This window comes from Haliotis cracherodii, unplaced genomic scaffold (genome assembly GCF_022045235.1).
Source record: "Haliotis cracherodii isolate W230 unplaced genomic scaffold, xgHalCrac1.p SCAF_4, whole genome shotgun sequence".
Classification (NCBI taxonomy): domain Eukaryota; kingdom Metazoa; phylum Mollusca; class Gastropoda; order Lepetellida; family Haliotidae; genus Haliotis; species Haliotis cracherodii.
The window spans coordinates 51,880,744-51,898,509 of NW_027266297.1; the positions used below are offsets into that span (position 1 = coordinate 51,880,744).

Below are 17,766 nucleotides of genomic sequence, written 5' to 3' on the forward strand. Positions count from 1 at the left end.
CGTGTCATCAAGGTCCAATGACACGACGTTGTATATTCACTATTTTGTGAAATTAGTTCGGAAGAGCTGTTATGCAATAAACAAACACTATGTGACCATTTTGAAACCAAAGTAAGCTAAATACACAATCTGCGCGCAATTGTCATATTATTTTGATCAGTTTAATTAGGAATGACCAGATTGTTTAAGAGTTACTTGCGGTGAAAGAGGTTCAGGGCAAATCGCTATTCGTTAAGCACACGGCCGCCACGTGCAAAACGTGCATCACGCTTGTACGCCATTGCTTTGATATGCAAATGAGCCCAAGAAAAGGGCCAGCCGCGGGTTTGACATTAGTTACAAAGTAGCAGTTGATTACAGTAGATTGACAGTGTTCAGATCGAAGAAAAGATGAAAACGGACTACCAACCGTTTCTTTCTGCTAATGTGTCACAATGTTCGCGAATGGCCAGAAAAGACACGGGATCACCATGCAAGTCCTTTATGGAGACAGATTCTGTGAAAAGAGCAGCAGACTGTTCTGTTAAACCTAAACATATTGATTCCGGACAAGATACACATTACAAAAACCGGTAGGTGGGCATGAGCCGACAGATACACTATTGCATGTTATCCCCGTGGTTTCCACGTCTGAAGAATTGTCCCCCACCCCCACCCCATAACACACTAATTGCTTAAATTATAAGGAGGCGGGTGGTCAGGCGAATTTTACAGTCCGCCGTGAAGCATCTCTCCATCCACCCATCTATAACTGCTGAAATGTATCATGTTGGCCACAGCCACAGATCAGGACATAACCACAATCAATCGAACTAGTCTTCATAATACTAAGTCATACTGTCCATTCGTGCGTGTATGTAAACCGTTCTACTTTGACCTACACGTTAGGATTCTATGTATGAATGACAGAATAAAAGGATTGTTAATCTGCTTTACTATTCGCTAAAACAAAGATGTTACCTGAATGAAATATCGCAAATTAGTTATTTTGGCACTGAAATACTTGCATTTAGAAAGTGACATGATTACTAAATACCACACACTGATGCAGACCATGAAGAATCATCTTTACCCGTGAAGATCCGGGGTAGAATTGGTCTTCAGCAACCCATGCTGGCCGTAAAAGGCGACTATGCTTGTCGTAAGAAGCGACTAACGGGATCAGGTGGTCAGGCTCACTGACTTGGTTGATGCAGGTCATCGTATCCCAATTGCGAGGATCGATGCTCAGATGTCAATCACTGGATTGTCTGGTCCAGACCGCGGAATATTGCTGAGTGCAGCGTTAAACAACACACAGACAAGTAATCATATTATACGAGATAAGGTACGTGACATGTTTCAATGAACATTAAGAACCATGAATTGTTGGATAGACAGATTGAATGAAAGAGTACAAGAACATTAAAATGTCTGTCCGAATTGGTTGGGGTATATGAAATAACGTGTGCACTCGAGTTCGATTACTGACATATATGCTTCAGGTCTCCGAAGGTAGGGGACGGACATGTGCTCACACACACACAACGGGAAAATAGTAAAGACGGCGGGGGCGGGGAGTCGTGGGGCACACGGTCTGCAACTCCGCGATCCAGGAGAAAAGCGCGGAAGCCAAAGAAACCCCAGAAGAGTGCGGCATGCTGGGATCCCAACTTCCGCGGCGTGACGATGTGGTTCACTACCCTGGTGGAAGGGGACAGGACACAACTCAGGATATCATCCTTCTTCAGGTAGGTCTCAACCAGCCACATCCAGCTCACAATAAACACACATCTGTTTTCTGAGTTATATTTGAATTTCGGATGAGTGTTTCGATATTGTACATAAAATAACGTCGCGGATGTATATTTTTCATCATATAAGTTTATAAGCTGTGTTATTAATGTTTCTTGTCCACCGCAGATACAAGTCTTAGCAGATACCATAAAATTAAAATAATTTTGATGTCTGTCATTGTCACACAAAAGTCACACGTACCAAGTGAAATTTTGTATACATCGTTGAGGTACAAAATAGGAATTATACGCGTTTACTTTCACTTTTTGTGAATTCATTTTAACAAGACCTCGGACGATCTTGCAGTTAGGCCCTCACTTAATGAAGGTTGATACTCCAACGTATTTGAGATCCACACGATCTATTTTGGTTGATTGTTTGTGTGTTGTTCAACGCCGCACTCAGCAATATTCCAGCTATATGACGGCGGTCTGTAAATAATCGAGACTGGACCAGACAATCCCATTAGTCGCCTCTTACATAGTCGCCTTTTAGGACAAGCACGGGTTGCTGGAGACCCCGGATTTTCACGGGTCACACGATCTTTTAATGACCAAAACGGTCCTATATACATTCCTCAAAAAGGTAAAGCATAGGATACGAAAAGGTGATAGTGATTACATATTTATTTTATAAAAGACTTAAATCCATAAATGATATGTGAAGCATGAATATATCATTTGATACGATATGTGAAGCATGATATATATCATTTGATACGATATGTGAAGCATGAATATATATCATTTGATACGATATGTGAAACATGAACATATATCATTTAATACGATATGTTAACCATGAATATATATCATTTGATACGATATGTGAAGCATGAATATATCATTTGATACGATATGTGAAGCATGAATATATCATTTGATACGATATGTAAAGCATGAATATATCATTTGATACGATATGTGAAGCATGAATATATCATTTGATACAAACTGAATATAACCATTGTTGGAATCAAGTCCATAAGCTTAACGTATGAATACAGAAAATTAACACCATATGAGAACCACGGGATCGATTCACGTGCAATTTCCTACGCGTGAAACATCATAAATAGGGCCAGTAAAATTGGTGGTGTGTTGGTAACTGTTCAATTGCGAAGTCATGCCACAACTGACAGAAGCTCAAGGGGACAAAGTCCTCGTATAATTGGACAGAGGACAATCATTTCACTATCTCCGGATCTTCGATACCAACAGCATGGTACGTCACGTGGCCGACATTATTATTCTCTGCTCAGGATCGCTTCATACGGCTACGTCATTAGCGGCAAAGGAGTACTACAGCAGCGAATATAAGATTGTGAAGGCATTCTGATCATACAATGCAAGAGGCAGATCTCGAAGCCAGATGGCCAGTCAGAGGTGTTTTAACGCAAGAACATCGTCAACTCTGTCGTCTGTCCCACGCAGAATATCGCATATTAATGGTGACAGCGAAATGATGTGGGCGGGAAGTTTACCTTTGGAAGAAACCTATAATGATGAAGTTCTGCCGCACATTGTTCGAATTATACACCATGCTAACGTCTTTCTTTCAACACCACAATGCTTCATCGTCGGCAGCACGTGCAACGGAAACCTTCCTACGGAACCACACAGTAACAGTCCTCCCGTGATCATCAAAACCTCCAGATTTGAAATCATCGATAGAAGTAGAAGCCGAAACTACTAAACGTTGCTAACCTCGTTTGTTCCCGATGATGAACCAGCAAAACAAAAAATGAGCTTAGACTTTAGAGTTTAGATGTTTTTTATTATTATTAAGAATATAATAGACAGTTCAACGACCCATTTAATAAGCTGAACATATTACTAGTTTGTTCACAGTGGCCATTCGTTCAATTTTATTTGTTTTCACGTATATCATGCATGCATAGTAAAGTGAAACAAAATGGAATTTTCTTTACAGCAAGGCGACGGGTAAGAAGAAAACATTCATGGGCACCAAATGTCCGCGCAAGCGCAATGACTCTGTATCTGAATGCAAGAGCAGCTCCGAGAATGAAGACTTCCGTGAGACTTTCCCTACCATGAACTTTGGAGGTGTGTGTCGTACAGTTAATTCTGAAGTGGGAGCACAGGTGGCCGTCGTCTAAGGCGCCGCGATTCGCTGTGCGGAGTTGCGTCCCTTGGGCATGCCAGAAACCTATGATTGTGGGTTGGAATCCCGGTTCGCCCCGATTATGATTCTAGGGTTGTCAGCACCATACCCGTGCTCGGTTTCACCGAAGTGGTAAAAGTCTGAGACCTGCATCACTTCGGGACTTCCTCCAACATTAAGCTGACACGCGGTGATATAACTGGAATATCCAACTCACTCACTCTGAAGTGTTCAATTTTCATAGAATCATAGATATAACTTATATAAAGTATCTCACGGTAGCAGAAAATGTTCTTTAAAATGGTAGCACGCATCGGTCGTATATATATGACAATCACAAAGATAAAGTTGACAGCCCTTCTTATGTTTCAGCCAAGGTTTGTGCATCCTGTGGGACCCGGCGCACACCCCTGTGGCGAGACGCGGAGGACGGCACCCCTCTGTGTAATGCGTGTGGAATCAGGTGATCACTTTAGTGTGGACCTATTGATACATAAAAACGGGGGCTATCCCTAGAAGAGTAAATTATTCTAACTGCACAACATGTACTTGTCACAGATAGCCTGCCCCTAGTGTATATTAAAGCGAAGTTGAAAGAAAACAGCCGAGGGCAAACATATTTCCGTCACGTTAGCCAGAGCAAAAAGAAGCTTCTGGACAATGATCGATTACCTACATAAAGTAACCCAAGCCACTAATCCCCCTTTGGAGCTCCAGTTTGGCCATATGGCTGGTGCAATATCGGGGATATACTAAGAAGGTTGGTGCTACGTTGCTGTATTGTAAGGGCGTATATGTAGAATGTGTACTATAGTGCGGTGCTATAACCACCCCCTAAACACACACCTTAAAGCACCCACATGACTTCATCATAGAGCTATAAGCGAGTCTTTATACTAGTATTCTCCAGAGTTTACCGGTTATCCCTATATCATACAGTTGTTTAATATATAAGCCATAGAATACTAAGGCAATATGATGCAGCAGAGATCTAACAGCCTTGGTACTTTCAGTCGTTTTACTTGCTTCTACAGTGAATGGATAATCTAATTGCGACCGGGTGTCGTTATCTACATCATCCATTGTTTCAGTATCAGCAACCCGCTCTTTTACATTCAGACCATGCACATAGTCACATGCCACACCCGGGCCATCTTCCCTAATCAAGGGAGTTAACTGACTGTAAGTGTCCGGTGGAAAGTGGACTTACATGTCATTTAACCACCTTGCCTCGGGGAGATGGACCATGGCAAGAAATAACTAGTGTGTGAAAATGAATTCGTAACAGATTGCAAATATTCTTTCCATCGTTACAAACTTTAGAATCACAGAAAATCTTTTCATTATTTCCCTTTAGCGTTTGCAACGTTTTGTGGTTTTGTAAAATTATTTGACATCCACTTCGACAGCCTGGTAGATTTCGTTAAATCTATATTTAGACAACTGGTGCTTTGCATGGCGATGTTTGTTACTTAATAGTTCTTTTACTGCTATATAATTACATAAGCAGCATGGGATCGGGTGGTCAGGCTCGCTGACTTGGTTGATGAGTGCAGCGTTAAACAACAAACAAACAAACCAACATAAGCTGCTTTGTTTTTATATCTGCCTTTACCACAAGTAACCCATAGATGTCCACAATTTCCTTTTTTCAAAGTGAGAGTTGTTACATTTGTATTTCAATGCCACGGAAATTGTTATCTGTGTCATCTATAGTAAGCATTAGTTTAGTTTCACTTTGTGATAGTACCCAATATTTTCTGGAAGAAGTATACAAACACCTATTGGGAAGTGATCTGAGACATGGTATGGAACGCCAGTGTTTTTGACATAAACACTGCTATTGAATCAATATCTCCGAGGAGGTATGTAAGTCCACATCATTCGAAGTCAGTTTATTCCTACTACCGTTTTAGTTGTAGTATACTTGTTTGTTTTAATTCGGCTAAACTTGATGATAATCACCAGCAGCTAAGGGATAGCGTAAATCCTACTGGGGAACCGTGCAGGTAGCAGAAGTATTATAAGTCCCCACGGTTCCTAGTATGGTGGCCAACTTTTAATTGCTGGCGATCCCTAGCCCCGTTTTTATGCTCTATTGTTATTCATGGTAGTATCATTTCTATGGTTCCATACTAGTCTTAAAATGTACATCTGTGATAATCTAGTTATTTTTCGTCCTTTGACGACAGGTTTTTTAATAAAATTGTATGTATTATTACTGTCTAACTTGATTTAGTCACGATATGGCTGAAATATTGCCGATGTAACTATATATATTCACTCACTTACTCACTGAATCAATATCTATCAAGACATGGTAATTTAATGTTTTTACTTCGTTACATTTACTATATGGATTGTGTCCATGACTGATGCCGGTATTAAAGTCTCCGAGAAGGTAGGTGGGGTACTCTTGAGGGGAAAATAAAATGTTCCATGACATGGTACAGTTCTTCATAGTACACTCTAGCGAGGACATTTGTTGATGGCAAGACTAGTATCGATGTGTAGTTTAATGCACAGTGCGTGAAGGCTGAAGTGGGGACATTATACCAGTCAACATTCGGCACAAACATTGCTACACTCCCAGGACCTCGCTGGCGCTGGTTAGTCACAACTGGATTGAGAATTGTCACTGTCGAGCCAGTGCTTCTAATCTAGCATGACGTCGCACGGGCCATGTTTCATACCATGGTCCATGTAGCTAGGTTAAGTTAGGTCATCAGTTGTGTTGTAGGATGAATCATCGTAGTAAATACTCACTTACGCCTTGATGATCGTGCACTACAGGGCGAGTGCTATGTATCGAACGTGTACTTTGGGGCACTATATGCATATGTGATTTCGTGTTACAGATACAGAAAGTACCGAGTGCGCTGCAGCAAGTGTTGGCACATCCCCAAGAAGGACAGCAAGACCTACCCCTCATGTTCGGTATGTGGTGGAATGCTGCGCTTCCACCAGAACAGGAAACTCTGGTAGACTAGCGTGCATTTTACCGGACAGTTTTACCCGCCCGAACAGGTACTTCTGCCTTGACGCCCTACATGGTTAGTCAGTCTGGACGTGGAGGGTTTTACTGGCATCTTAAACTTATTATCCAGGACCACATGGGCAGTTCCGGTAGAGGACGGGATACAGTGACGATTCCAGGAGAACAGCAGAGATAACAGTAAAAGTCGTAATAGTCTGGATATTTTAATTATGGTCAACTTTTACTCAGGCACAACTCGGTCTTCCTAGACCGTGGCTATACATGTGGAATTTGTGATAGAAAGGTTGAAGGCATCAGAAATGTTCAGTTAAAGTTTGTTAAAATAGCCTGTTAGGGTTAATTCTCACTAAAATCAGATCATAGTTCTGGCTACCGCTAAACAAAGATCTGAGAACATCCCATTATGGGTCAGTTCAGAACGACCTTTCGTCCGACCTATCAGAGCTTCGGTTACCAGATAGGGAGAGTGACACCTGGAATCATTCGTCACCACCTTGCAAGAACACTCGCCCTCGCCCCCCCCCTATCAATGAATGTTATGTGCTAAATAACAACAAACAAACATGTTCTTCGTCAAAGAATCCTTCCGGAATAATTTTTTATTTCACACATGTCTTGCATCTAAAAATTAAATAGGGTAAGTTCCGATGTGTTTAAAACACGATTTGGTCACCAATGCCTTGGAATGTGTTTTCTGCAAACTCGAAAAGATTAACATGGGGCATTCCGTCAAAATCATCGTCTATCACTTGCTTCAGTGGGATAAACATTTGACCAGATGAGATTGCATAACCCGTGGGAAATACTGCCATACAATCTCAGCCATCTATCATATCATCCCGAATGATAATTTGTTCAGTTTTCAAGTTTTGAATCGAGAACTTTGTCAAAACATTTTTCAAAGCATAGTCCGGATTGGAAGTCACCAGTTTGGAACTTGTGTTCGCGAAATGTAGCTGCTTTATGGTTGGCTAATGTCGACTTTTTTTGGTCTTTCAAATTTCCCGAAAGGCCGTTCTGACGTGATCCCTAATAGGGTGTCCTTAGATCTTTGTTTCGCGGGAGAACTAGATCGCGGGGAACTAAGATCTGATTTAAATGAGATTAGTTAGGGTTTTGTTTGTGACCATTGTTTTGAACCAGATAGTTGAAAGTGTTACTGCTATGCGTGTACACTTGCACGATGCCCGTGTAGTGTGGTAATGTGCATTTCTCGTCTTCCTTGAAACAGCCCAAGTACTATTTCTATGAATGTCATCGACCATGTTATATGTACTGACTACATATCAATATCCTTAATCCTTATAACAAGTGATATTTCAGATATCTTTCGATGATAGTGACTGACACGATTACAGATGAATTTTGCTATTTATGAAATATATCAATACTTTTGATGACACCTTATGATTCCACTTTTGAGCAAGCAGCTCTGTTTTGAGTTATATTTTACCACGGTTTATTTTGTATTGTTTTATTGCTATAAAAGTCTATTGAATATTGTTGTGCGATAGTGTTGTTATTTATCACAATCATATATTTGCGTCAGTGTCTAGTCTCGGATCATGCCTCCGGGAAGAACCTCTTGATATTCGGAATTCAAATAGCTACTGGCTTGTTATTCCCCCGACATATAATGACATAATCTGTCTGTCTGTCCGTCCGTCTGTCCGTCTGTAATCATTGTTTGTCCGTAGCATATTTCCTAAACCGTACAACCTAGCTTCACAAAACTTGGTACACTTACCAATCAGGCTCAGTAGTAGTGCCTTTTGCTATTTAGAGATTTTTAGAATTTTATATTTTTGTTGTTTCCATGGAAATATTATGAACTTAGGAAATTTGAGGGTAGTGCTCTTGTCCGGACCATATCTCCCGAACCATACAACTTAGCTTCTCAAAAGTTTTTACACCTATCAAGCAGGTTATGTAGTGGTGCCTTTGTTATTAACAGATTTTTTTTTCTTTTTTCAATTTAAATTGAAAAGTGATGAACTTAGGGTAATGTCCTCGTCTGGAGTATATCTTCTAAACCATGCGACAGAGATTCACCAAATTTTATGCACATATCAATCATGTTCACTTGTTGTGCAGTTTGTTATATTTTAATCTTTTTGATTTGTAGCCCCTGACATATAATTCTAAGGTGTACTATTTACCGATATCATATACTATATATGATGTGAGCTACATAACGTAGTACATTCTCTTTATGCCTTTGTGTCATGAGGCACTACAGAGCTATTCATATGCGAATCTGCGAAGTTATTGTTATTACAATTTCATGAGATCATCAGAAAGTGAGCTACATGAACCAATATTTAATAACCCTCATTATATTTCTGGTTTTGGCATCAAGGAAAAAGATGTCCTTGCCAATCTAAACACATTTGAAGGTACACACAGTTTACCGACATGCCGCGTCGGGGGGATATGTCATCTTCGGATGACTCTTGTTTCTTATCTTAGTATTGTTTGGTCGTAATGTTACTATGTCGCATAGCGACACGAAATAGGTATGTCAGAACTTTGATTTTCTAATTACATTACGTAAAACCGGAATTAAAATTGGTATAATATGAAGCCATGCTTGATAGTGGCAGCTCATGAATACGGTTGTTAAGCTCACCAGGACTGGATTAATTTTCAACATAGCCCCATTGCAGTTTAATACGCTTGTTCCATCAGTGATTGACATCTTGAGCATCGATCTACGCATTTGAGATACGATGCATCAACCAAGTAAGCGAGCGTGACCGCCCCGATCCCGTTTATCGCCTCTTACGGCAAGCATTTGTTGCTGAAGACCTATTCTCTACCCAATCTTCACGGGTCCAGTTACATAGAATACAAGTTAGCACGTTAGTACATCTAGCGCACATCATTGTCACAGTTTCTGGTTTTCGGAGCTTCATTGAAGCACATCCCGAGACGTGTTAGCCCGGTAATTGAGCGAGAAAACTGATTCCCTGATACGATAGCTAAAATGCATTCAATAGTGTGCACTAATTCGAGCAGGAGCGAAATATTTTCCAAAAGAACACATTCGAGTCGGATGTTGCTGTTCCTCTAAGTTAGTTCACAATGGATACACGTGTCATAACAAGAACACTAGACCATTCCTGACGGCATATATGCTTTGTTTAGTATATTCGGAAGTCTTCATATGCATGCCCAGATCAAGATATAACATACCATATGATTGTGTTCGCTGGCACGTGAAGTAGCCAATATCTGTTACAGAATAGAGGGCAACGGACACATTCAGCTAAAGTCATTGTGTTCCAGTACTTCGACATGCAAGGTAGTGGCTCTCTAAATCTCGCACTCCTTCAGAATAATCTTCTTTTTTGCATGAGCTGTTTTGTGGTATAATTCACTGAGCGTCCATATTATCATCAAAACATGCACTTATAGAGTGATAATTTGAATAGACCTTATCGGATTTAACGTTGGTATCATGAAACAAGCTTAATACTTGGTACAATTTGGTTGTACCACTTTTCTAGTTGATTTACATTACCGCCCTTACGTTTTTGATAGATTTGCGTTTAGCATGAACAATATGCTTTCATTTTGTCAACTTGTCGGAAGTCCACTAACTATCAGAAATAGAAATAATGTCAATAAAGTGCATCTTACAAGTTCGTATCCAGTTTATGTGTAATCGGCTTGATTCGGGGGTAGCTAAAACATTTACTTAGAAATGACGAAGAAAGGTCGAATGATTTTTATCGTCTTTGAGACACTGCTCATGATGATTTGTTTGAAACAGCAACTGCAGACCTATTTCTGTGACTTCTATCTGTAGAATGACTCTGATTGTGCCGAATTTTATCCTGAGGAAAAACGAAGTTATACCTACTTATGACATCCTAAAGCTTGTGAGTAAACCAAATGATTCCCCCTATTCATTAATTGCTTTCATACTTTCCAAAGTACCTTTCAATAGACAAGCATTTATCTTGATAGCATATCATATTTTCAAAACTCTTAATCATTATTCAGTAACAAAGTAACAATGGTAAACAATTCCTGACCTGATTTATATGATGCTGTGCTTGTTTTCTACTAAACACTGCGTACTGAGAAACTCCTCTCTGTCAGGTTGATTGAAAGTTTCATAGGTGTTCGGGCAACTAGGCCCATTTACACCTTGCCCATAGTAATGGTTTGCTAAGTTCCTAGAAATGTCATAAAGTAGGGAAACTGCCACACGCTTTAATATAAACAAGAATTACATTCTGAACTTCATGGCGAACGATATTCTTAGAGCAAAATAGTCCAGCTAATGAGAGGTCAAAATTGACAACTGTGAGAGACTCCGCCATTGCCTTACATATTTTGGGGTCCCTTGAAGATTCCGGGTTAGAAATTGTCTTCAACAACCCATGCTTGTAAGAGGCGATGGTCAGGCTCGCTGACTTGGTTGATGCATGTCATCGTATCCCAATTGCGTAAATCGATGCTCATGATGTCTATTATTTACAGACCGTCGTCAAAAAGCTTGAATATTGCTGAGTGCGGCGTTAAACAACAAACAAACATAACATATTTTTGGCAGTGCAGTAAATAATGAGCCACATTGTCAAGCTGATCTGGCTATGATCAAATCAAATCACCAGGTCCATTTTGTCGCCCCTAAAAAGCATGGGTTGCTGCGGAGCAACAGGGATGTATCTGATGTGCTCACACAATGTCATCAAGACATATTGAATGTTTTTTTGTTTTGTTCCCCAAAATGAAACCCTCATTTGAACCTCTCTACAGCCTGGTACTGCCATGAATAGCAAAGGGGCACCAGTTCAGCACTTGCCTGGTGTGAAGTACTGCTTCGGAAACGGCCCCTATCCCCATTTGAACCTAGCTCCAACTTGTTTCCTCGGATACGCATTTTTTTAAAATAGATAATTCCTGAATAGCAAAAGCCTCCAGTTCAATGCATGCCTGGTGTATATTCAAAGTTTTATGAAGACGTATTGAACAGTTTCTGACTTGTGCTCCCAAAACGAAACGTGAGTCCGTTTGTATATCCCCTGGTAAACCCAGAAGTTACTTGACTAAATCAACTTGTTTGAACTTCCTTGTCTAGGGTGCCGCAAGTCGACGTGCAGAATTGCACACCTTAGTCGCGCCTAGATCCCCGCTCGTAAGGTCAAATCTCAGATTCGCCGCGATGTTAGTGCACAACAAACAAACAAAAGTGATGTTAGTGCTCGTGGGCTTCACCTCAGAGCTTCACTATAACTCAGTAAGTCAACGTTTATCTTGATGCACAGTTTCCAACGCCCCCATTACCTCGTGAGGAGATGACGTCCTTATCTCACACGTCGAATCGTGTTGCCACATACAGACCGCCCCCGTGGTCTAGTGGTAGAGCGTCCGCCCGGAGAGCGGAAGGTCCGGAGTTCGATCCCCGGACGCGTCATACCAAAAGACGTTAAAAGATGGTACTTGTTGTTACCCTGTCTGGCGCTCGGCATAAAGGGGCTAAAACAAGGACCGGTCGGCTCGGAGTCAGTATACTGTAACTGAGTGGGGGATTCATGTTAAACTGCGGCATGGTATCTCAGTGAGCTAGCACTATATATCGACATCAGTCCGGTCTAGTTCTAGTACAAGCAGCCACACACACACACACACAAACACACGTGCATGCCCCCCCATCTCACCTCACCACATACAGCGAGCAGTGAGAGTGAGAGAATCATACGTAAAATGTTTATAATTACTTTCTATTTTAAGGGCAGCCGGAAATAATGAAGCGATGATATTTCTTCACTGCGCGTATGTGATTTGAAGAGGAACCTAAACATATACCTGCTTATTTAAAACTATTTCTGGTTGCCCTTACAAAAACAACCAAAAAGTATCAAAATTAACTAAAGCGTGAAAACTTTGTCTGCCATGTTCACCCTCAGTACCGTAGAAGATTTAGTCAGTATATATGAGTCAGCCATAGGCCCATGTACGGCATATGATACGAGGGCTGGTCAAAACGTTCTAAGCCAAATAAACAAAAGAAACAATTGTGAAAGTGTTTTTAATTCTATTTTGGAAGCTTTTCAATTCCAGACAAGAAGAAGTTTTCTGAAGCCACCCTGAAAAACCTATTGACGGCAGCTTTTAGGCCATCTTTGTCGTCATAGCGCATAGGTTCTTTCAGTTTAGGAAAAAGGTGGAAGTCATTTGGTGCCAGGTCTGGCGAGTATGGAGGGTGAGGAAGCTCTTCGAACCCACATTATCGCACAGCAGCATTTGCAAGTCGAGAGGTGTGAGATGAGGTATTGTCATGAAATAGTATAGCTCCAGCAGTCGGCATTCTTCGCTGCTTTTCTTTGATAGAATCTCTCAGGCGATGAAGCAAATCAGCATAGTAGGCACCGGCAATTGTCTTTTGACTTTCTAAGCAATCAACAAGGATCACACCTTTTGCATCCCAGAATACAGTGGCCATAACTTTCCAACCTGACCTTGAAAACTTGAACTTCCATGTTTCATCACCCGTTACTAATCTCCTTTTGAATTTGACGAAATCCTCCTCAATAAGCTCCAGCTTTTCTCTGGAAATGTCAGTTCTCTTTTCCTTAAGATCAGAATTTAAAAAACAACAACTTTGACACCCAATGAACAGATATTTTTTTCGTCTGTAAATGTTCACGAATAATAGTATAAATATCCTTTAATCTCTGGGTTAATGAAAGTATAAACATTGATTTGGAATACACATTTTGGTTTTGCCAAATATCACCGCATATGTATAGAGAATATGCATAAGCACAATATACGTGGAGAGTTCGAACGAAAGTTCAAATATAGTGTCACACATAAATATCGGTAGGCTCTTGCTAAAGAATCTTGACGTTGGTCGACTTGATCTTGAACGTTGGTAGTATTGATGAAAGTCGACGTACTAACATGGTTACATGAATGTTGCTGAGTCTGGTTGTCGTCGATGATTGTTACGATTGCTGGTTTTAGGTTGCTGTCTTGTTGCTGCGATCAGGTAGGCTGGGCTGCTGTCTGTTTTTCCGTCAAGATGGCGGCCGGTTTGACGCTGCTTTTGTTTTCCATCACCTCTAAACTACCATTTGCTTTGCTGCGAGTTAGGGTAGGGGGATCGTGCGTGAGCAACAGCAAACTAACGCTACCAGGATAATTCTCCATCATCTGTCCAAAAGCGTAGGTTTTTACCATCAGATGGTAGATCAGGGTGATAAAGACAAAACTCAGGGTTGAAGGGTTGAAGACAGCACTCATATTTATTGATGCAGGTTATAACAGGTCGGAAAGATACAAGAAATGGCAGTCGCGTGATAGAACGCACACAGGGTCCGAGTGGCCAATGCTCCCGGGTTCGGAGACCCGCTCTGTCACATAGGCGGGAAGTCGGAACGCGATTCTTCAACGTCGACATCGTCGTTGGTGAGATGGCGGCCGTGGCCGACGCAACAACTAGCCTAACAGTCCGTCTGCTGCTGTCGATGATCTGGGCCCGGAGGGGCCCAATGGTTGGAGAGAATGTTTGCTGTATATAAAGGAGATAGAATTTCGGCGTGCTTATGAAACATATTGAAACAATAAGGTATTATGGATAAATATAGTTTTAAAGAAAAGAATTGAAATGTTTTGTATTATAACACACTTATAAATCAAAATCATCCCAAGGCTCCATCGCACTTCTCTTTTAGACACAGAAAACATTATATCATACATACTAAGCTAAGACATAAGGTTAGTCAGGTAAATTATGATTTGTGCATGTAGACTAGGAATAGAAGACACAGCAGTAGGTTTGTTTGGTGTCAATGTGAAAGTGCATGTAATATTATCTTGGAATGTGACTTGTTAAATGAAGAACGAGACAAATATATGCACTATAGTCGAAAATACACCAATAGATTTCAATTTGATATTAAATGGAAATCGGGATTTACCAGAGCAAGATGATATTTAAAAGTCAGTTATGTACAGATTTGTATACGTGCTGCAGCGAGGTCTGTGTAAGCTGTATTGTTATCACTGTTCACCTACCTTCCCTATTCTTTTATTTCCTTCTGTTCTGTCCATGTATTGTACAAACTGAAAAACACTGGTGTAAATATCTGGGAGAAGGTGTCCTAAGTTGGAGAATTTGTACCAAATCCTATTTTATCGTGTGAATAAAATGTGTTGAAGCCAGACCAGCATTCTGAAATGTCTAATGATGGCCGAGGTTGTATGGCAGTAGTTCCCACGGGCTACGAACTGTCGCTTCCGTTATAACTATTTATCCCATTGAAATGGGAGACGATGATTTTCTGATGTCGATTGGTCGGATGCATGGTCATTCTGACGTGACCAGTACAATGAGATCTCCCCAGATCTTTGTTTAACGGTAGCGAGATCGAAGACTGACTTAAAGTAGATTGTCACATTCCTTTGAATATGAAACTGGTAGAACTGTTTCCCAAACCTTGTCGTTCGGAGAAAAGTGAGTATGAACACAACGTTGTTCAAGAAATAGTTGACACCGCAAAGAAGAATGAGTGTCGCTTTTTTTTGTTAAAATTTATTTTAAAATAGTGTTATTCTCATGAAGGTGCATCACAAAGTTTATTTGCTGATGATTGGTTTAATCCCTGGCAAAGGTAAATCGCCTGGCGTACCTGTTGGAGAATTCCAAGAAACGTGTGTCTTATTTCTACCTCTGCTAAGAAAGTTAGTTATGTATTTGTATTCTAGACTTAACTGATATTTTCCTGAACATTGGACCGTTGGTTTAATCGTTCCAAATCAGGCGATAAGAATGAAACAAATAATTACGGAGGTATAACATTGTTGTACACTTTAAACAAAATATTCACTACGATGACAGACAGTCGTTGTAAAATTTGGGCTATCCACACCAAATGTGGTGTCAGAATGTCAAACACGATTCGGAGAACATTATTCTTCTACTGACCAGGCCTTTACTCTTTGTTTTCAATTAAGTATCTAAGGAGAAATGATGAAAAATACTGAATATTTGTAGATGTAAAAAATCCTTTGTCTCTGAGGATAGGCTAAAATTATAGTATTTATTGTTTAAAGCTGGTATTCACGGCAAACTTAATCGTTTATCACACAATATGTAACAAAATGTCAAAGCAACCGTACGAGTTAACTGACTGATATATTTACAACAGAAATATGCGTCAGACAAGGCTGCATATTGTCTCTATTCTGTTTTAAGCGATGTTACGATTAATTAAAGAAATTTGATGATGTTGGAGATATCTGCTGAGTTTACTTTGTGAGAACTACCTTATTTCAGTCTGGGTGTGGATATGTCTGGAAATTCCAAGACATCGTTAAACTATGTGTCTGTTTAAACAAAGATGTAAAGACATTTACCAACAAAAGTTGTACAACGATTTTAGGTAGTCTAACACCTTAACTTACTATTCAGATTTCAAGCTTCAAATCACGCCAAAGAGGTATCTGGTAGCAATAACAGCATTAAACTTACACCGAACATTAACATGATTTAGGTTTTATTGTCATGATTTGCCTATCAGAACTGCCAGATTTTCCAAAATTCCTGAAACGGGTAAAAGCTACATGGCTACTACTACTGCTGCTACCATGTTACAGAAGACGATTACCACGTCTTAATTATAACGATTTACCCGGAATACAGTAAGATCTGAATGAAATATTCACCCCAGTACTTTGTAGTGAGTGAGTGAGTAAGTATGGTTTTACGCCGGCTTTAGCAGTATTCCAGCAATATCACGGCGGGGGACACAAGAAATGGGCTTCAAACATTGTACCCATGACGGGAATCGAACCCGAAATCCATCTATTTGTATCACATATTTCGCAAGAGAACAGTTTGTTTGTAAATACCTTAATTTGAACATGATGTACAATTGTGCTTATGGCAACATATACCAATTATATCTCTCATTAGTGTCCCCTCATCGATTTGAAAAGTTGTTGGAGATCAGAATCAAATTAAATATTAATGCAACGAGTTTGTTTTTTGCTGTAAAAAAAATCTGGTTTATAAAAAAAAAACCGACACCGACAACATCGGGAAGAGCAAGGAAGACAGCGCCGCCTAATAACAAAGCCTTAATTCAAACTGCTTGGTGAAATCCAACATGGAACAGCACCATTCTCAGGCGCCACTTTAATGCAGGAATCCCGTCTCTCAGTCAATACCGCGAGAAGACGTTGCAGAGAAGCCTGTTTCCTGTTCAAGGTCCACTGCTATAACCCGACAGCATTGGAACTTATGAACATGGAGATGAATCCATTGTTCTGATAAAAGTCACTCGCTATATACTCGCTTGTCCCAGTGCCCCTTGGTAGTGGTTCCGTAAAGGTTTGGAGTTGTGTGTCCTATTACTGTGAACTGGATTTGTTAAATGGGCAATGTTACCCTCAATGAGGTCTTTGAAAACAGTGTGATCCCACATTTTGACAATCATCCCTTATGTTCACGACCTGTATTTATGGTTGACAACACCAGGCAGGCATCATTGTGTTGGACCATTTGTGTCGGAATGCGATCAATACTTTACCTTGGCCAGCAAGAAATCTGAACCCAATTGATCACTTGTGAGATCAACTGGATCATCGTGCAAGAGCCAGGGATATCAACCCTTACAAACTGTACAAGAACTTGAACCATCCCCCAATTTCAGCATTTGGTGACCTCCATCGGTAGGCGTGTTGCAAACGCCATCAGAGCACGTGGAGCTTTCACCAGATATTGATACAGACACAGAGAGTGTTTGTCAGAAAGTACGGCAACATGGTTTCGATGACTGACAGCAAATAGGACCCAAAACATTACACAAGGACCTATACTAGTATTTAAATTCCTTTAATACATTTAT

At 40.4% G+C, this 17,766-nt stretch overlaps 1 protein-coding gene across 1 annotated transcript; it reads left to right on the forward strand.

Annotated features, from left to right (window-relative positions):
- Window positions 1–390: 390 nt before the first annotated feature.
- On the forward strand, window positions 391–6,885 carry LOC139478244 (GATA-type zinc finger protein 1-like). The gene is made up of 5 exons (XM_071260665.1): window positions 391–572; window positions 1,485–1,730; window positions 3,709–3,842; window positions 4,273–4,363; window positions 6,759–6,885. The coding sequence occupies exons 1-5, from the start codon at window positions 391–393 to the stop codon at window positions 6,883–6,885; spliced, it is 780 nt and encodes a 259-aa protein (XP_071116766.1).
- Window positions 6,886–17,766: the final 10,881 nt, after the last annotated feature.